This window comes from Ctenopharyngodon idella, chromosome 13 (genome assembly GCF_019924925.1).
Source record: "Ctenopharyngodon idella isolate HZGC_01 chromosome 13, HZGC01, whole genome shotgun sequence".
Lineage (NCBI taxonomy): Eukaryota > Metazoa > Chordata > Actinopteri > Cypriniformes > Xenocyprididae > Ctenopharyngodon > Ctenopharyngodon idella.
The window spans coordinates 34,559,382-34,580,883 of NC_067232.1; the positions used below are offsets into that span (position 1 = coordinate 34,559,382).

Below are 21,502 nucleotides of genomic sequence, written 5' to 3' on the forward strand. Positions count from 1 at the left end.
TTCTTTAAGACAGTTTTGCTTTGCTCAACTAATAATTCATCATTCACATGCAGTACTTACATGTGTGTATTCTTATCACTGAATGGCATCACCGGATGTGGGAGGAAACCACAGGAGTTCACTTGCAGCTTTCAAAGCACTTCAACACACACAGCCTATTTTGGTTGAGTATGAGGAAGGATTCAGTCCTTTGTTCTTGTTGATTTCGGTGGTCTCTACAAAGTTTGATATTTATAGAAACAAATCTTCAACAACTACATGTACACAGAACCATCAACACTAAAAATATGCTAAATCTTGCAATGTGTTTAACTCCAAAGGAACATCATATTGTACTCAAGCAGTAATCAACAATCAATTAATTTCACCTGTGCTCATTCTGAAGTCATATGGGAGTCCATGCAGGAAACAATGCTCCTGACCAATGGGAAATGTGCCTGCTCTCTGGAGGACTGCAACACACAGCTGGTGGTTGAAGTGTTGCTGAACAGGAAGTTGCTGAGTAGAATTGAGAGAGCTCCAACAGACATGAGGGTCTCTTGTCAGGTTCTTGTCTTGCTTTTCTTAGCAGGCTTATGCTCACTCGGTAAGACATTTTCATGAGCTTTTGCATATTTGTTTTTGTAGATAGAGTTGTTTGTTTAGTTCTGTTTCCTGCTATAGGGTGTATTACATGGTCACTTAAATGGCTAAGTTTTGCATTGATATGTCTGTTATCTTGCTGTCTGTATCAAAATGTGTACAGGGAAAGCTCAAGGTTCACGCAGTCGTCAGCAGACCAATCCCAGGGACTCTGCAGAATGTCAGTAAGAATGACACTGGGGTACAGAAGGCCGTCCTGACCGGAATCTACTCATTTAACAATAAGTCTAATGATGCTTTCCTGTTCAAAGCGTCATCTGTTGATGATGCAAAGAGACAGGTAAGGTACAAGATGGCCTTTTGACTCACTGTGTGTGTATATACTCAGTGTAATGCATACTGTACGTCATCCAGTCTCTGCTCTGCTATAGATAGTCAAAGGCATTCGCTACATTCTGAAAGTGGAGATCTCACGGACTGTGTGTAGGAAGATGGGCAACAACGACGATCTCACCAACTGTCCCTTTCAGACGGACAGTCTGTTACGGCAGGTATGTGTGGTTTACTATGGAACTAAAGAAGTTAATTTAAATTAGGGCTCTCACACTATCTATGACTTTTCAGCTGGTTTGTATATATATATATATATATAAGTTTCAAGTCCATAACATGTTTTAATATTTTTGATAGAAGTCTCTTGTACTCACCAAGGCTGCATTTATTTGATCAAAAGTACAACAGTAATATTGTGAAATATTATAACAAAATATTTTCTGTTTATATAAAACTTTAGCTGCTTTAATACATTTAAAAACATAATTTATTCCTGTGATTAAAGCTGAATTTTCAGCATCATAACTCCAGTCTTCAGTGTCACATGATCCTTCAGAAATCATTATGATATGCTGATTTGCTGCTCAAGAAACATTATTATTATCATCAATGTGTTGCTTAATATTTTTGTGGAAAATGCAATACATTTTTTTCAGGATTCATTGATTATTATAGAAAGTCCAAAAAAACAGCATTTATTTGAAATAGAAATCTTTTGTAACATTATTAATGTCTTTACTGTTACTTTTGATCTATTTAATGTGCCCTTGATGAATAAACGTATTACTTTACTTACTGACCCGAAAAACCCTGAAAAGTTGGAAAGTGAATATTTCTATAGTGCTATGATATATGATATACAGTGCTGCTTGAATGTTTGTGAACCCTTTAGAATTTTCTATATTTCTGCAAAAATATGACCCAAAGCATCATCAGATGTTCACAAAAGTCCTAAAAGTAGACAAAGAGAACCCAATCAAACAAATGAGACAAAAATATATACTTTGTCAATTGTTTATTGAGAAAAATTATCCAGTATTACATATCTGTGAGTGGCAAAAGTATGCAAACTTTCAGTATCTCGTATGACCCTCTTGTGCAGCAATAATGGCAACTAAACATTTCCAGTAACTGCTGATCAACGACTTAAAGGAATTTTAGTCCATTCCTCAGTACAAAACAACTCTGGGATGTTGGTGGGTTTCCTCACATGAACTGCTTACTTCAAGTCCTTCCACAACATTTCAGTTGGATTAAGGTCTGAACTTTGACTTGGCCATTCCAGAACATTAACTTTATTCTTCTTTAACCATTCTTTGGTAGAACGACGGCTGTATGACTCACTTTCTCTTAAACATCAGTTCACGCATAGATGTCCTGACATTTTCCTTTAGAATTAGCTGGTATAACTCAGAATTCATTGTTCCATCAATGATGGCAATTCGTCCTGGCCCAGATGCAGCAAAACAGGCCCAAACCATGATACGACCACCACCATGTTTCACAGAGGGGATAAGGTTCTTATGCTGGAATGCAGTGTTTTTCTTTCTCCAAACATAACGCTTCTCATTTAAACCAAAAACTTAAGATTTTTGTCTCATCCGTCCACAAAACATTTTTCCAGTTGCTATCTGGCTTGTCCACATGATCTTTAGCAAACTGCAGACCGGCAGCAATGTTCTTTTTGGAGATCAGTGGCTTTCTGCTTGCAACTCTGCCATGCACACCATGTGCACCAGTGTTCTCCTGATGGTGGACTCATGAACATTAACATCTGCCAATGTGAGAGAGACCTTTGTTGCTAAAGCCTGGGATACACTGCACGATTTTAGCAATTCTATAAGACCATTACTTTATCACACTGTACGACATGGATCTATTAAACTTGGGTACGACATGCATGTAGACTGTACGATGATGACACCTGTTGACTGGTAGGCTATGATGCAAGTTTCTATAGAAGAATAAAACGTCATCAGCATGCGGTAGTAGTTAACAAAAAGACAATGTTGAATCACACTTTGGCAGTTGTAGGTTTTATGTGTGCTGAAAAAAAATGAAGCGGCGAAAGAAGAAAGGAAAAGAGCTTGAGGTAAGCAGTTTTAAGTTTTAGCGCCACGTCGTGTTGATTTCATGTCGCACTTTTATTGGCTGGTCAGTAGACGTAAGTCGTAGCAGCAAACACACTGTGCGATGATCATGCTGAATTTCTGACACTGTCAGAAAATGATCGTAGGCTATCTTTGGTCGCAAGACCGGGAAAACAGCCGTCTTTGAACCTCTCTCACTGTATGACATAGGACAAATGATTAAGAGCCACGATCACAGAAATCGCCACGATTGTTTCACGATGGCAATCTTTCGTCTGGGACAGACGAAAATCGTGCAGTGTATCCCGGGCTTTAGAAGTAACCCTGGGATCCTTTGTGGCCTCACAGACTATTACATGTCTTGCTTTTGGAGTGATCTTTGTTGGTCGACCACTCCTGGGGAGGGTAGCAATTGTCTTGAATTTCCTCCATTTGTACACAATCTGACTGTGGATTTGTGGAGTCCAAACTATTTAGAGATGGTTTTATAACCTTTTTCAGTCTGATGAGCAACAACTCTCCTCAGAAATCTCCTTTGTCCATGCTATAATACACTTCCACAAACACATGTTGTGAAGTTCAGACTTTGCTAGATCCCTGTTCTTTAAATAAAACAGGGCACACACTGACACCTGACTGTCATCCCATTGATTGAAAACATCTAAGAACAGGTGGAGCCTAATTACACCTTCAAATGAACTGCTAATCCTACAGCTTCACATACTTTTGCCACTCACAGATATGCAATAATGGATCATTTTTCTCAATAAATAATTGACAAAGTATATATTTGTCTCATTTGTTTGATTGGGTTCTCTTTGTCTACTTTTAGGACTTTTGTGAACATCTGATGATGCTTTGGGTCATATTTTTGCAGAAATATAGAAAATTCTAAAGGGTTCACAAACATTCAAGCAGCATTGTATATCATATATCATAGCACTATAGAAATATTCACTTTCCAACTTTTCAGGCTTGCAAATCACAATTAAATTCCCTGATATTTCCATGTTTTCCATTACATTGAGAACCCTCTACAAATGTATCTATAAAATACTGTATATTGACTCTCATGATTTTTCATATCTCTTTCTTTTGTAGACATTCCTCTGTCATTTTGACATATGGTCCATTCCATGGCTGAAGACAATGTCGACTACATATTTTAATTGTCATTCTTTTGATAAATTCTGAAATGTCTTTTTCATCAAAATCATTTTTCAATGGATCAGTCTGAAATTTCATGTTAATGAATACGGCAATAAAATGAGATGCAGTGAATCGTGCGTTTCAGTGATGGGTTATCATGTACAGTATCTCTATAGGTGCAAGTGACCTTCAGTTCATCAAATGCTGAGTTTGACTCAGAGTGTAAATTATTCAGTGGGTTTCACTTCTGATGTGCTTCACGCACCTACAGCAGATCACTGCAGTCTCTGAGCTCCCTGGCTCTTTTCCTTTGAGTCGCAGATCTTTTGAACAAACTGACACTAGAAATACACAAGCACTGATCAAACACACATCTAACAGGTTTGTACAGTTTTTTTTTTTTCATTTTTTTTTTTTTTTGACTACTCATTTACTAGTGTTTTTTTTTTTTTTTTTCTTTAAAATGTGACATTGTCCTAGATTCATAACTCCATATGCCAATTAGGTGGGTGCAAGCATCCAATAGGACAGTGGTTCTCAACTGGATTTGCTTTAACCCCATATTTTACAGTGGGCATGAAGTGGCGACCCAGCAACCAAAACATTATCATACAAAAGTGACCTTAAATTGTCCTTACATTTATTTATATTAAACCAATCACTGATTTACATAAAACTTACACACATTCAAGTGTTGATAAAGAATGCATGAAGCTAGAATAAAATGGGCTTTTTTGTTTAAAAGCAGTGGCTCTGTTCTTTCTTTTGATGTATTGTATTTTCAGATAATTATACAACAAAATATTCTGGGGGCCATGAAAATTGTGTGAAAATGATCAAAAATGCTGGTGATGGCTGGCAACTTAAAAAAAACGGGCAGGGGAAAGAGTTAATGTTCGAGAAACAACAAAACATTAGTCTGAACTAAAATTGTTTGAGCTTTCTTAACTGAAAGCAACTCTGACATATCTTTAAGTGATATCTTAAAATCTGAACTTCATCTTGTTAAGCTTTAGTTATATTATATATAGGCTAGCTATTTTTATTTAACACACTGAGATCAAATAATCCAGTTAAATCCTTCTCATAAAGCTTGAGTAGAGCTGCATGATTCTGGATAAATTGAGAATCACTTTTTTTTTTTTTTTTTTTTTAAATAGGCTAGAGATTACAATTCTGAATAGACAACTACACAAAATAACACGTAGACCCGGTTTCACAAACAGGGCTTAGATTAAGGAAAAAAACAAAAAACAACAAAAAAAACATTACTGGTGTGCATCTTGAGACAAAACAATGGCACAGAGTTGCTTTCAGTTAAGATAGCTCAAACATGCATTTTAGTCTGGGACTGTCTGTGAAACTGGGCAGTAATTTACTAGAGGTTCTGACAAAGAAATAAAAAAGAATTAAAAATTCGGTATGAAGGAATGATTTAATGACTCGCTCAAAGACGTCCATTGCTTCAATACTGGATGAATCAATTTAACAAATCTTTTGAATGAATGAGTCGATGACAATTAATATTTTATAATGATCACCTGTCGCCACATACAATGTAATTAATACAATCTTTATTTGAAGCATCAAGTTACTTTCAAAAGGTGTTTTATTATATTTTGATCGCAACCGTAGACCAGCGTTTATATCTGAACTATAAACTTTCATCCCAGTACTTCTGTGATCATTTGAATTACTGTAAGACAAAAATGATGATACTTTGTGTGTGAAGCAGTTTCATACCTATACATGACAACAGCGGCAGTGTTGATTTTGTCAAAGGATTAATAGATATTGCCAAATCATTGTAATTTAGGAATAATATCGCATGGTTGTTTGAATCGAGATTGCGATGCAGCTTGAGTATCCACACAATCTTAGACGTCAACAAAATGTACTTTTGTCAGAAGTTTTAATCCAAAGTGACTGGCATTGTCTCCACTCTCCATCCCCAGTTCATGCATTCCCTGGGAATCGAACCCATGACCTAACATCATGCTCTACTGTTTAAACTACAGGAATGCAAAAAGAAAAAAGTTAAGCAAATGTATTTTGCTTTCCCAACTCTGCAAGATTATACAGGTGCTGGTCATATAATTAGTGAAATAAATCAACTTTTTGATGATATTCTAATTCCATTCAAAAAGTGAAACTTGTATATTATATTCATTCATTACACACAGACTGATATATTTCAAATGTTTATTTCTTTTAATTTTGATGATTATAACTGACAACTAAGTATCTCAGAAAATGAGAATATTACTTAAGACCAATACAAAGAAAGGATTTTTAGAAATCTTGGCCAACTGAAAAGTATGAACATGAAAAGTATGAGCATGTACAGCACTCAATACTTAGTTGGGGCTCCTTTTGCCTGAATTACTGCAGCAATGTGGCGTGGCATGGAGTCGATCAGTCTGTGGCACTGCTCAGGTGTTATAAGAGCCCAGGTTGCTCTGATAGTGGCCTTCAGCTTATCTGCATTGTTGGGTCTGGCATATCGCATCTTCCTCTTCACAATACCCCATAGATTTTCTATGGGGTTAAGGTCAGGCGAGTTTGCTGGCCAATTAAGAACAGGGATACCATGGTCCTTAAACCAGGTACTGGTAGCTTTGGCGACAGCTGAAACCCATGTCTTGCATACGTCTGTGCGTAGTGGTTCTTGAAGCACTGACTCCAGCTGCAGTCCACTCTTTGTGAATCTCCCCCACATTTTTGAATGGGTTTTGTTTCACAATCCTCTCCAGGGTGCGGTTATCCCTATTGCTTGTACACTTTTTTTCTACCACATCTTTTCCTTCCCTTCGCCTCTCTATTAATGTGCTTGGACAGAGCTCTGTGAACAGCCAGCCTCTTTTGCAATGACCTTCTGTGTCTTGCCCTCCTTGTGCAAGGTGTCAATGGTCGTCTCTTGGACAACTGTCAAGTCAGCAGTCTTCCCCATGATTGTGTAGCCTACAGAACTAGACTGAGAGACCATTTAAAGGCCTTTGCAGGTGTTTTGAGTTAATTAGCTGATTAGAGTGTGGCACCAGGTGTCTTCAATATTGAACCTTTTCACAATATTCTAATTTTCTGAGATACTGAATTTGGGATTTTCCTTAGTTGTCAGTTATAATCATCAAAATTAAAAGAAATAAACATTTGAAATATATTAGTCTGTGTGTAATGAATGAATATAATATACAAGTTTCACTTTTTGAATGGAATTAGTGAAATAAATCAACTTTTTGATGATATTCTAATTATATGACCAGCACCTGTATGATTCATTTAATTTATTATTTCCATTTAGCATTGTTTTTTTTCACCACTGTCCTATCAAATGAGCCGTAACCCACCAGTTGAGAGCCACTGTTATATGACATTATTGCTGATAATTATTATAGACATCATATAAAGTATGAGCGAAAAACACAGATACTTGTGTAAAGGTGTTCTAAATATTATAAAGCCAGCAGCATTTATCAGCCAAGAGTGACACAGCTCTCATTTCAACAACATATACAAATAACGATGAAATGAGGAATTTATACCTTCAATCCCTTGATTAAAAATTAACCAAAACATTCACACATTTGAACATTCTTAAAACCAGAAATAATTATAGCTGAATGTTGCAGGAGATTCATTATATAATGAAATGAAAATACCGTTTCACTTCCCCCAAACAACATCCTTACGCTGCCACCCACAGGAGTTTTAGTCTTTCTTAAAGGCGCTGTGATACAAATCAAAACAGTTGACAGCTCTATTTTAAGGACCAGACGGCGGTCGGTGCAAATAAAACAAGTACAGAAATGGCATAATTTCTGTCACAAGGGAGAAAAAAATAAAAATAGTAATGGCACATCTTCTGATTTAAAAAAAAAAAAAAAAAAAAAAAAAAAAACAGGCTGCCAGAGAGCTTATGCACCCCACATCTCTAAAAAAAGAAAGTCACCCACACCGGTTAATGGAACAAAAACAGGCATCTGTCAGACCTAAATAAAGAGAAGGGGTATCGAATGAAGGGGCTGTGTTTGTTCATTTGTTGACTGTAATATGGAAGAATTTGATAAGTGTTCTTGTTGATGCACTGCCAACGTTAATTGCTTCGGAATCTGCTTGTTTGGAAGCCATGGTGAAATGACTCAAGCCGAGCATCTGTTAGGATCATGACGTGTTCTTCTGCATGCTTCACACTTTGCTCAGATCCAGCTTGCACAGATAAGGGGAGCGGAAAGAGCCCAGGTACAGGTAGCCGTTGTACTCGTGTGCCTCGCTGATGTAGGCCGTCACCATGCCGTGTGGGTCGTGGAAGCTACGCACGCATGTCCCGCCGTCCTGCAGCTCTACCACCAGGCTGTAGCGTGGCACAAACTTCAATAGAGTTTCTTGACTGAAGAGCTGAAAACACACAAAACATGGAAAAGCAGATCCATTTCAGAAATGTATATTGAGTAGGAATGTGTAAAACCACATTTACAAAAACTACAATCAAAATCAGCTATTATAGTTAACCAGACAACATATTATGAAAACTGGTAAAACTTTAAGAAGCTTCTCTCAAAAGCTAAAACATGAATATAATAATATTAAATCCAATAATCCCAAATTGTTACATTTTTACTTTGTATTGTAGCACAGAGATTGCACGGACCGCATTTATTCAACCAAACATGTTCGCAAACAATATGGTCAAAAATTGATGATGAATTGATCATGAGTCATGCATCAAAAAAAGGTTCACTCGCAGATTTAGTAGCAGCAAGTCGCACACTCGGCCTCATGAAGGAACACAGACTGGCTGTACGACATTTTCATTCGAGCAGAATTTCACAATGGACATCGCTAAACTTTAACATATATGTTTGTCGGATCATCAGCACTCTTTTACAGCCTGGAGAGAACATGTGCATGATTACCAGATTGAGAAGATTAAGTAAAAAGAAAAATGTTCTGCACAGAAAACTTATCCTTTTAAGAGAAAAGCCCTGTTTGGAGGATTTATTACTATCGACATTGGAATTGTTAGGAATTTAACAATTCTGGTTTCAATACATGGTAATACACTTGACATCTTGACATCTGGCGACCCCAAGCAGGAAAGATAGTGGAGGCTCGTTACCAAAGCAAGATAATGGAAATATCTAAATAAAAAAAATGTTTTCCGGACAAATAATCAGTGTGGCAAATATCGGGATTATTTTTAATTAAATCGAGAGAAGCAGAAATCGTTACCATGATTAAAATACGATTAATCATGCAGCCATAGACATTTATTATAATAAAATCAATTAATAATTAGTAATAATAAATAAACAAAAAATCATTAAAAAAAAAAAAAAAACATTTCTTTTTTTAAATACTATTTTTTTTTTTTTTTTTTTTTTTTAATAAAAAAAAAATTTAGTAAAGTTTTTATTTAATTTATTAAATGGCAGCTTACCTTAAATATGAGCTTCTTTATCCAGGGTTTTTGAGACAGGAAGTCCAGCATGGAGAAGCCAGGGTTGGGTCGCACAACAGACATGGCCACCCAGTATCCACCTGAAGAACTGCGTCGAATGTTGTCAGGGAATCCTGGGAGGTTATCTATAAAGGTATCCATTCCTCCTTTATTGAGACCAGACACGTGAACTCTGTGAAGAGAACAAAGTAAACATTCAAAACGCAGAACTGAACATGAGCACTGACAGACTGATACATCAGCTAAACCGACAAGTCAGATGATGTTTGGCCATTTTGAAACTAATGACATTGGTATTGTTAGGAATTTAACAATTTAACCATTCATGGTAATACACTAAACCAAAAATGCAAAATCTTTCGGCAACATATTTTAATGTCTTATTTTTAATGAACGTAACCTCAGTTAATCTGTGAGTAATTTACCCAGTACTGTTTCTACTGATTTAACCAGGCCATCTCAGATCACCATAGGGTTAAAGTACATTAATATTAAACCTTTTGCAGCACTGAGACCACACTAGCTTTAGTAAGAGGAAACATACTATGCATCTCTCCACACAGGAAGCTTAATGATGGAGCCTGTTGCCTTGGCAACTGCATGCACTCATCATTTATGCAGGTAAGGAGAACGGCCTGTGCCTGTAGCAGTGAATGAGGACTACGTAATTCAAGAATTCAGCTGTGAGAGGCGATAAAGAAGTGACAGGGAGGACTGATGTGTTCTAGCTTACCTAATAATGAATCAGCCCAAAAGGTAGGAACATGTTTAAAATTACACTGGACAATTAGAGTTTAAATAACTCAACACACAGCCATTAATGTCTAAACCGCTGGCCACAAAAGTGAGTACACCCCTAAGTGAAAATGTCCAAATTGGGCCCAATTAGACATTTTCTCTCCCCGGTGTCATGTGACTCATTAGTGTTACAAGGTCTCAGGTGTGAATGGGGAGCAGGTGTGTTAAATTTGGTGTTATCGCTCTCACTCTCTCATACTGGTCACTGGAAGTTCAACATGGCACCTCATGGCAAAGAACGTAGGCTATAAGAAGATTGCCGAGACCCTGAAACTGAGCTGCAGCACGGTGGCCAAGACCATACAGCGGTTTAACAGGACAGGTTCCACTCAGAACAGGCCTCGCCATGGTCGACCAAAGAAGTTGAGTGCACATGCTCAGTGTCATATCCAGAGGTTGTGTTTGAGAAATAGACGTATGAGTGCTGCCAGCATTGCCGCAGAGGTTGAAGGGGTGGGGGGTCAGCCTGTCAGTGCTCAGACCATACGCCGCACACTGCATCAAATTGGTCTGCATGGCTGTCGTCCCAGACGGAAGTCTCTTCTAAAGATGATGCACAAGAAAGCCCTGCAAACAGTTTGCTGGAGACAAGCAGACTAAGGACATGGATAACTGGAACCATGTCCTGTGGTCTGATGAGACCAAGATAAACTTATTTGGTTTAGATGGTGTCAAGCATGTATGGCAGCAACCAGGTGAGGAGTACAAAGACAAGTGTGACTTGCCTACAGTCAAGCATGGTGGTGGGAGTGTCATGGTCTGGGGCTGCATGAGTGCTGCCGGCACTGGGGTGCTACAGTTCATTGAGGGAACCATGAATGCCAACATAGCATGATCCCCTCCCTTCGGAGACTGGGCCGCAGTGCAGTATTCCAACATGATAACGACCTCAAACACACCTCCAAGACGACCACTGCCTTGCTAAAGAAGCTGAGTGTACCTAAACCCTATTGAGCATCTGTGGGGCATCCTCAAATGGAAGGTGGAGGAGCGCAAGGTCTCTAACATCCACCAGCTCCGTGATGTCGCCATGGAGGAGTGGAAGAGGACTCCAGTGGCAACCTGTGAAGCTCTGGTGAACTCCATGCCCAAGAGGGTTAAGGCAGTGCTGGAAAATAAAGGTGGCCACACAAAATATTGACACTCTGGGCCCAATTTGGACATTTTCACTTAGGGGTGTACTCACTTTTGTGGCCAGCAGTTTAGACATTAATGGCTGTGTGCTGAGTTATTTTGAGGGGACAGCAAATTTACACTGTTATACAATCTGTACACTCACTACTTTACATTGTAGCAAAGTGTCATTTCTTCAGTGTTGTCACATGAAAAGATATAATAAAATATTTACAAAAATGTGAGGGGTGTACTCACTTCTGTGAGATACTGTATAGATGGAAAAGTGAAGCACAGAACAGCTAATTATTAGTTGGATTTGTATTCAAAAGCAAACATGAGCATCTCTTAAGTCAAAGATGTGGAACTTTCCATGAGGAATGGAAATACACTATCGCTCAAATTTAGGGTTCGGTAATATTTTTTTAAAATGTTTTTGAAAGAAGTCTTTTAGGCTGCATTTCTTTGATCAAAAATACAGTAAAAACAGTAATGTGAAATATTACTAGTGCTGTCAATCAATTAAAAAAAAATTACTAATTAATGGTACATTTTTCTATAATTAATCACGATGAATTGTACCTAACGTTAAAAAATTTTAATATACTTTTATATTGTAATAATTTCCCATTTAATCTCCAAATTAATGTAGAACAAAAACATAAAGAGAGTATATTTTAAATATTTATTCTAACAGGTAAGAAATATACAGAAATTGAATAAAGTTAAACACTTCACTGCATAAATTATAAATTAAATATAGATTAATCCTTATTAAAGCTACAAAAGTTATTCAGTCAAGAGCAGTGAGTGATTTTCTCTTTGTCTTGTGATTAACGTTAATGACAGAAATCACAGCAGCAGGTTTATTAGGCTGCTGTCACTTTAAGATCTGACGCACATGACGCGGATCTGACACATCTGATGTCCTCACAACTCTTTACGGTCATTTAAGACTTTATTTAACTTTATTTAAGACTGTGATTTTGGTATACTTTCGTGTTTTTGTCTGTTCAAGCGCAAAAGAGAACACAATGTGGCCGGCACACTGTTTGAAGCTGTCTTTTTTTTTTTGCATCTTATCGTGCTTGAATGGTTTAAAGGCACTTGAATGAATGATAGCGTGATCATATAATCTAATGCTAGCCAAGATGCCAGGAAAAAACGGATGCTGCCTGCTTCGTTAATTGCGTTAAATATTTTTTACGCGTTAAACTGAAAAAAATAATCGCATGCATTAACACATTAATTTTGATAGCCCTAATTATTACAATTTAAAAGAACTGTTTTTTTTTATAAACATATATAAAATGTTTTCTATATAATTTATTCCTGTGATCAAAGCTGAATATTCAGCATCATTACACCAGTCTTCAGTGTCACATGATCCTTCAGAAATCATTAAAACATCTCATTCATTATCATAGTTGAAAACAGTTGTGCTGCTTAATATTTTTGTATTATTATTTTCAGAATTCTTGATAAATAGAAAGTTCAAAAGAACAGCATTTATTTGAAATGGCAATCTTTTGTAATATTTTAAAATTTTACTGACACTAAAAAAAATAAATAAAAAAAAATAAAAAATCTAATTAATGCATCCTTGCTGAATAAAAGTATCCATTTCTTTTTTAAAAAATCTTTATGACCCCAAACTTTTGAATTGTAATGTGCAGTATATACTATAAAAACAGTAAAAACAGAATGAACATAGCTCTTGTTCTAGTATAATAACATCCCAGGTTTTGATTAGAATCATTAAAAAAATAAATAAATAATGAAACAATATAGAAGTTCATTAACAATCAACGACCAAAGTAACTGAACGTAAACAGTACGGTAAGTATCACCTCCTTATTCTTGCCATTGTGGTTTCAGCCACCAGAACAGACTCCTCATCAGGAAAGAGCTGGATGCCATTAGGAAACCTCAGGTTCTCCATCATCACGGTAACTTCCTTGCTCTCTATATCGTATTCAAGCACACTGGAAAACCAAATTAACATCAGTCACTCTACTAAAACATCATTCCCTATGAAAACAATCAGTGATTCAGACACTATGTGCAATATTCCAACCAATTAAAAACTGTAAAGTGCGAAAACCTATGAAATGCACTGAAAATCAGATGTGCCACTGAATTTTTCATGTCCCAGTTACCGTCCATCTGCTGTGGCTTCCATGATCAGGTGCATGAAGTCTCTGCGCTGCCACCTGCTGCTGGAGTCAGTGAAGTACACCTTTTTCCCATCCTGAGTTACATCCAGATCATTCACGAAGCCCAGACGTCGACCACCGATCATCTTCCCTGTGCTCACCAGAGATTTTACCTCACCTAAAAGACAAAACAAGACAGTGCATTGTTCTTTTTGGAGCTTGAAATACATGGCCACTATGAACTAAAGTAATAACTGTATACAGGTTTGGAACAACATGCGGTTGAGTGAATAATGACAGAATTTTCATGCTTCCATGAACTATCCCTTTAAATGAGTACTGACTTTATTTCCTTACCTGTGACAGGATTGACCTCAAACAGTCCCAAATAGGCATCGGTTACAAACAAGGTGCCGTTGGGTCCCACACGGATTCCCAGAGGACGTCCACAAGTGTGTTCATACTCAGGAGAGCCTTTGAATCAGGGAAAAAAAAAAAAGACTGGATATTCAACACTAATGATAATAGTGTTTGATACTGGAATCATCTCAATTATATCGTTAACATAATTGTTATATAGCTCTATAGTTATTAAATAACTTGATGTGTTTGATGGAACAAAATGCTTGAGCTAGTCAATTAAAATTCTTTGCACATTTTATGTTTGTTTCCACACTGTCAGCAGTTTACAACACAGCCAGGCAAAAGGAAGGAGTGCATCTACTGTATAAAATGCCCTCTTCTACTGTAATAAAACACACTAAGGATCTTGTCTATGTAGGGCTTAAATGTTACATTACATTAATGCATGTCCGCTTTACATGCATTAATGTAATGTACCAGTAGGGCTGCCCCTGACTAAAGATTTTTCTAGTCGACAAGTAGTCACTCATTTAAGCCATTAGTTGACAACATATTTCATCCAAATACATTGTAGACAAAATACTTGTGCAACGTAAATACAAAATATTGTGCGACGTAATACATAATTCATCACTCAGTATTTCAGTGAACAAACATATGACCTAAATAAATAAGCCCCTTTATTGAGCTGAGTTAGTCACACTCATAACATACATAACATGCTTTCATTAGGAGCCATTACAGCTATATATTTCTTTCCACATAGTCATTGTTTTAAAATTCAAGATTATTGACATATAATCAGAACATTTGGTTTAATCACCAAAACACAACTGTATGATCTTATATCTTTAGTACTTCGAACGATCAGTTAATTCAATAGCAAACAATGCAAGATTAAGAATGCAAGATTTTGCCATATTAGAAAATACATTTACATTACTCACATAAATTACATAAAATGTATAATGTTTGTAATAGCATCTACCATGTGTGTTATCAAAAGGTGTGATAAAGATATGACATGGCCATGAGTTTTTGTGCTGTCAACAGTTTCCACTGTACCACAATCTATACTCTAGTTGACCTTTTTAGATGAAGTGTAAGTACTTTGGCAGTCTTTACCAGGGTAAGGCCTCTGTTGATAGTATCACATGGTGTTCTGTAATGTAAAAGGCCTGTATTTTGATGCATCTGTTAGCCTATCTGATCTGTCTCCCTTCTTCTGATGCCTCTGATTGATCTAATGGTTACACTGATGATTTCCTGTCTTCACAGACTCACTCTCTACTGTAACAAGATTTTTTTTTTATATATTTGCTTATCTAAAACCAGTTCTATAGAATCTATATAGAAATCTATAGATGTACTGATTAGTATAATTAACCATTCAAATCAGTTGGACTAAACGATAGACAAATGAATTAAACTGAACGTGAAAATACGCAAATGAAAAGTTTGATAGTAAGCATTATGAAAGGCAGTTACTGTGAGTGAAAGGTAGATGAAACACATATGTGAAGTGAAAAGGATAATTTGTGTTTTGTACTAACATTGAAAAATGTAATGAAATTACCAGCGTGAATAAAAAAAAAAAAAACTGTAATAACTCAGCTCAATGGAGGGCTTATTTATTTAGGTCATTTCTTTGTTTGCACAGATGAGGCTAGCAGTGCGTGAGCGTGAGGCACAAGATAACATGGGCACATTCACTGGCATCATGAAACATCAGGCTACAGAAAAGCTTACTTGAATATCAAGATCCGTTCGTTAATTGTGATGGCGATAGGATGTGCCAACGTTGTGTTTATTGTATTTTGATGGATGAGTTCGAATCATGTATAACTTAAGCGTTTTTTTTTTTCTTTTTCTTTTTTGGTTAAACGTACTTTTGCCGCTCCAGGTAATGACTTAACTTTTATCATTACAATGATACCAAAATCGCGTAGTGTAGGGCTGAAAATGACGTTTATTGTTATGTTTATTTTCTGAATAGACGATTCATTCTTTGGTTAATTTACCAATAAATAACCAATAATTTAGCATAAAATAATAACTAACTAATCTATATATTAACCTTTACCTAATGATATTATTTATGACAAAAGATTATGCAGTGTAGGCATAATTAGGAAAAAGATGTTTAATATAGACCTTTTCAATGTCATCTCAGCTCCTAGCATCCTAGATCACTTATAATTTTCCACAGCTCATTTTGTCTGGAGTTTTTTGTCTGCTGAAATTTCTCTGAAATATATTTTGCATTATATTTTGTTTCATCAGGAGAACAATCCAAAAACACATGAAATAACAGTACAACCCACTGAAGAGATGTATGTCTATCCCTCATGGCCATGTAAAGTAGCTACGTTAGGCTACTACTTAAATGTTTCAAATGATAAGCCATGTCTGAGGTCTATAGGTGAATGTTTGGCTGACATAATTACCACATGGACCAGCCGTGTTAATAATCTGTCTGTCTTGTTTTGTTTTTCTGCAACTAACTGAATAATTAAAATTTGGTCAACTAAGTCTCTTCTCATACACTAATGTTTAGTTGAATATTGGGGGCAGCCCAACAAAAGCAACTGTAATTTCAACCTATATACATATAAATCAAACGTTGATCCCTGTCTACTGCTTATGACAACAAAGTAATAACTAAAAAAAAAATTCTCTTTGTTATGGTTTCCTAAAAGTTACTGAAAACTAGGGCTGCCTCCTTATAGTCGACTAACCGTTAGTCAACGAGAAGAGGCTTAGTCAACCAAAATTTTATTAGTCCCAAGAAAGAAAAAAGCTCCACAGGACGTGGCGAAGTGACACAGTTTGTTAACAGCAGATCATTAACAGCTGGTCTAAGTGGTAAATACAGTAAAACGAACTCAAATATGGCTTATCATATGAAATGTGCACTACTGTGTTTTTGAACGGTAAGATATTTTTTATGTTTTTAAATGAAGTCTCTTCTGCTCACCAAGGCTGCATTTATTTGATCCAAAATACAGCAAAACAGTAATATTGTGAAATATTTATTATTATTATTATTATTATAAGAAACTATAAAAACTATAAATTATTATTATCAATGTTGAAAATAGTTGTGTAAATCTCTTTTTTTCAGGATTATTTGATGAAAAGTTCAAAAGAACAGCATTTATTTGAAAAATAAAGCTTTTGCAACATTATAAATGTCTATGCTGTCACTTTTGATCTATTTAATGCATCCTTGCTGAATAAAAGTATTAACTTCTTTAATTTCTTTAAAAAAAAAAAAAAAAAACTCTTACTGACCTCAAACTTTTGAACAGTAGTGACAAAAGCTTTCTATTTCAGATAAATGCTGTTCTTTTGAACTTTCTATTCATCAAATATTCTATTCAACATTGATAATTCAAGTGTTTGTGCGAAGTCTAAAAGCTGAATAGTAGCACGCTTACTGAATGACAGCTAACACGGAGGCACCGGTGCGATCACTTGCACTTAAAATACTCCGTAATTTTTGGTCATATAGATAAGAGCAATACATCTTTTGAATCTGAAAAGAGTCTACTTTTATTTGTGTGCACTCACAACAACAAAACGTTGTACTTTTGTAAAATAATGAAAGCAAACAGGGTGCGATTTCTGCCGTCTCTCTCTGTGAACTTGAGCGCACCAAAAAAAGAAAGCTGAAACTCCATGTACACTTGCCTCACAGACATGAAAATATATCTATAGAAAGCAGAATGTCTACTTCTAAATGAACCAATTAAAATGGAAAACAAATATTCTCAGGTTATGTAATCCGTATGAAATGTGCATATGGGCGCGTCCACGATTGCGGAGATGACGATTCAGCATCGTCAACTTCATCTCTGCAGCCGAAAATACAGAAAACACTAGTTTATCAATTAATCATTACAATGTTACAGCAATCTCCTTGCTGTTTTTCCCCGACGCATTCATAATCATTACTTCTGCCGTTGTGCTGTGGCAAGCTTTATGTGTGCGCTTGAGTGCTGATTAGGCAATGTAGGCATTAAAGGCTCTTTATTATGATTTATATGGTTTATTAATAAACGTGCAATTAGTCAACTTATGCTTAAAATGAATGACTACTAGTCGACCAGAAAAATCTCTGGGCGAGGACAACCCTAGTGAAAAACGTACAAAGATTCATGCCTTGTGCAACAAACCCATAAACCCGAGCATTTCAAACGGCAAGGTCACTTATGTTGAAATACCACATTACGCAGTGTTTGATGAAACAGTCCAGTATTTTTGGTTTTCTTACCACATGGTGGCTTGCCAAGTGTTGCTAATACATGAATGTTCCTTCCCTCGATTTTGACTATCTTTCCATCAGCCGTCCCAGTGTACAAAACATCTACAAAACAAGAATGATTCAGAGACATTACATGCTGTCACTAAAGCAAATTATTTTTAAATATTGACTTAAGATCAATATTAAGATCTATTTATATTAATTTACATTTTAAGATCTTCATACTTCCTTATATATTGTCAGAGTGTGCAAGCATGCAATTCAAAAATACAATAACACACTCCAAGTCATATCAACTTTTATCTATTTTGGCCAGTACAACCGGTCTATCCCTCAGCGCGCACACTGCCAAACAGCTGCGACAAACTGGGTGAAAGTTCAAGCTTTGATTGCATTGCTTTGCAAATACCGACCTCCAATATTCGCAAGGGATTCTGGGCCGATGAGCTGGTCCTCGAACAGTCGCTCTGCCTGTCTGAGTTTTAAGTTGGGCTCGTAACAGCCAGTCATAAGAGGCGGTTCATTGAGACTAATTATTAAACACAAGAGGGGACAAAACAAAGAAGAGCTTTAGTTAAGTTTCATGTTCAGAAACACTGAGAAGAAGCCATTCTTTTGTGAGAACGCTGGATGAGCTGAAATGCCCTACATATCAACTGCAGAGGCATCAATTATTAACTATTGTCAGAACTAAAAGAGAATTGAGAAAGCACTGTGGGACTTGGCTAAGATGAATATTTATATTGGAATATTATGCATGATATTCCAAGTCTTCTGAAGTCATACGAAAGCCTTGTGTGAGGAACAACCGTTATTTTGCCATTTCTCCTCGTAGTCTTTCATTCAAAATATCCACAATAATCTAACCTTTAATTAAAGTCAAATAGATCTCATAAAACAACTTTTTTTTCCCAGCTCAGGATCTTCTCCTATAGTGCGTAATAAGGTTGATGAACATATGGCAAGACATCGGAGATATTCCTCCATACAGAAGCTCTACAGATCCTTCAGATTCAGATGTCAATGCTTGTGGACTCTTTTCTTCAGCTCATCCCACAGGTGTATTATGGGGTTTGGGTCAGGGGACTGTTATGTCAACGGCAAAACCTTCATTCTGTGGTTAGTGAACTATTCTGTTATTTATTTTGAGATGTGCTTTGGATCATTGATGCTGGAAGATCCAACCATGGCCCAGTTTAAGCTTCCTGACAGGGTCAGTCAGGTGTTGATTTAATATCTGCTGATAGCAGTTTGGGGATGGCCCCTTCCTGTTCCAACATGACTGCGCACCAGTGCACAAAGCAAGGTCCATAAAGACATGGATGAGCGAGTTTGGTGTGGAGGAACTTGACTGGTCTGCACAGAGTCCTGACCTCAACCCGATAGAACACCTTTGGGATGAATTAGAGCGGAGACTGTGAGCCAGGCCTTCTCGCCAACATCAGTGCCTGACCTCACAAATGCGCTTCTAGAAGAATGGTCAAACATTCCCATAAACACACTCCTAAACCTTGCGGAAAGCCTTCTCAGAAGAGTTGAGGCTGTTATAGCTGCAAAGGGTGGGTCAACTCCATATTAAACCCTACAGATTATGGGATGTCATAAAGTTCTTGTACATGTAAAGGCAGGCGTCCCAAAACTTTTGGCAATATAATGTGTGTGTGTGTATAATATATATATATATATATATATATATATATATATATATATATATATATATATATATATATATATATAGGGGAACACTTTAAATATAGTACACAAGTCACATGGACTACTTATAAGTATTTTTCCCCCTTTTTGGAACTTGGCAGTATAAATCACCATCCACTTTATTTATATGGAAACTAGAAGCTATATTGCAAATATTTATAAAGGGTTGGAATGACATTGGGATGATTAAAGATAAGGGTTAAAAATCCTTTAACCATTAAAACTGAACATATGAAGTCTAAAAGTAGGTTTTTACAATAAAAGCAATATACTTTTTGAAATAGGGCTTCTTTTTGATTGCAACATTTCCAGCTTGGCAATAGAATTTTGCAGGACGTTCTTTTTGAAATTTTATAATAAACTTTACTGGCATTTAGCAATAAACATTGAGTAGGACCAATGGCATGGCATCTGAGCAATGCTGTATGACACAATGTCCCATCTGTACTCCTCTCTGTAACCACTTGTACATCATTACACACACATACCGTTGCATGAGTAATAACCTATTGTACATGGGTCACTCTAAAAACGAATAATTTAATCATTTACAGATTTATATCCAATTACATATTTTTAGAGTGAAGTGTAACTAGAAAACGTATGACTTTCCATTTGTTTTTATAAAAACATATTTCCAGGAACTGTCCAGAGGAAACCCTGAAAATCTGAAATATTGTGTGACTTGTGTTTTCCTTTCCATGCCAGTGCATGATTAAGGTGTAGATCTTCGTGAGAGTAGAAAGCTCACCTGAACGCCTCTGGTTGAATGGGAGACTCGAACAGGAAAATGACCACCAGCAGAGGGAAGAGCAGGAAAGCCACCAGTGTGAGTAATGTCACACGAAACACCTTCCCACTGTAAGTGCTGCAACGCACAAAAAACAACATGGTACATTTATTTGAAGTGGACACATTTCACAATAATTAAATTGAATTAAATTTAATCAAGAGCATATAAATGTTTTCAATGAAGGCAGGTAGGTATGTCTTACCTTGTGGTTTTGAACTGTGGTTCATGGGTTTCGTCTGTAATTATTTGAGGTCTGTTCAACCTCCTGAACCGCAGTCCCTCGGGCTCATTCATTTTGTTGTTGTGTCGACTTTTTCCTGTTTCACAGCTGCGTTCACTAAAACATAAGGCTAAATAAACGCTACTACAACAAATGAAGAATTTATTTACAACATCCCAAAGAAAGCGCAGTTCATAACGTGCACAAGACCAACGCGCGTTCTCGACAACACCGACGTGTGAGTGGAGAAACGATGAAACACTTTAAGTGACACCAGGGACACCAGGAACATTTTTCAAATTAAAAGTCTTGAGCTGCTCAAAACGTTTTTTAGAAAGGCAGCAAAACGACTGAAATAGCTTACAGTAAGTTTAATTTAGCCATTAATTAACAAGCAATTTAGAATAAATACATAAAACGTTTCATTCATGCCATTATATGCACAGTTATAACCACTCAATTATGAA

At 36.5% G+C, this 21,502-nt stretch overlaps 1 protein-coding gene across 1 annotated transcript; it reads right to left on the reverse strand.

Moving 5' to 3' along the window:
• Positions 1–7,423: 7,423 nt before the first annotated feature.
• Positions 7,424–21,290, reverse strand: apmap (adipocyte plasma membrane associated protein). Its single transcript, XM_051915993.1, has 9 exons — positions 21,018–21,290; positions 20,774–20,890; positions 18,723–18,838; positions 18,319–18,411; positions 14,037–14,153; positions 13,683–13,857; positions 13,374–13,508; positions 9,592–9,784; positions 7,424–8,549 (listed from the first exon to the last, which is right to left on the reverse strand). Exons 1-9 carry the CDS (start codon positions 21,107–21,109, stop codon positions 8,340–8,342), a joined length of 1,248 nt encoding a protein of 415 aa, XP_051771953.1. The 5' UTR covers positions 21,110–21,290; the 3' UTR covers positions 7,424–8,339.
• Positions 21,291–21,502: the final 212 nt, after the last annotated feature.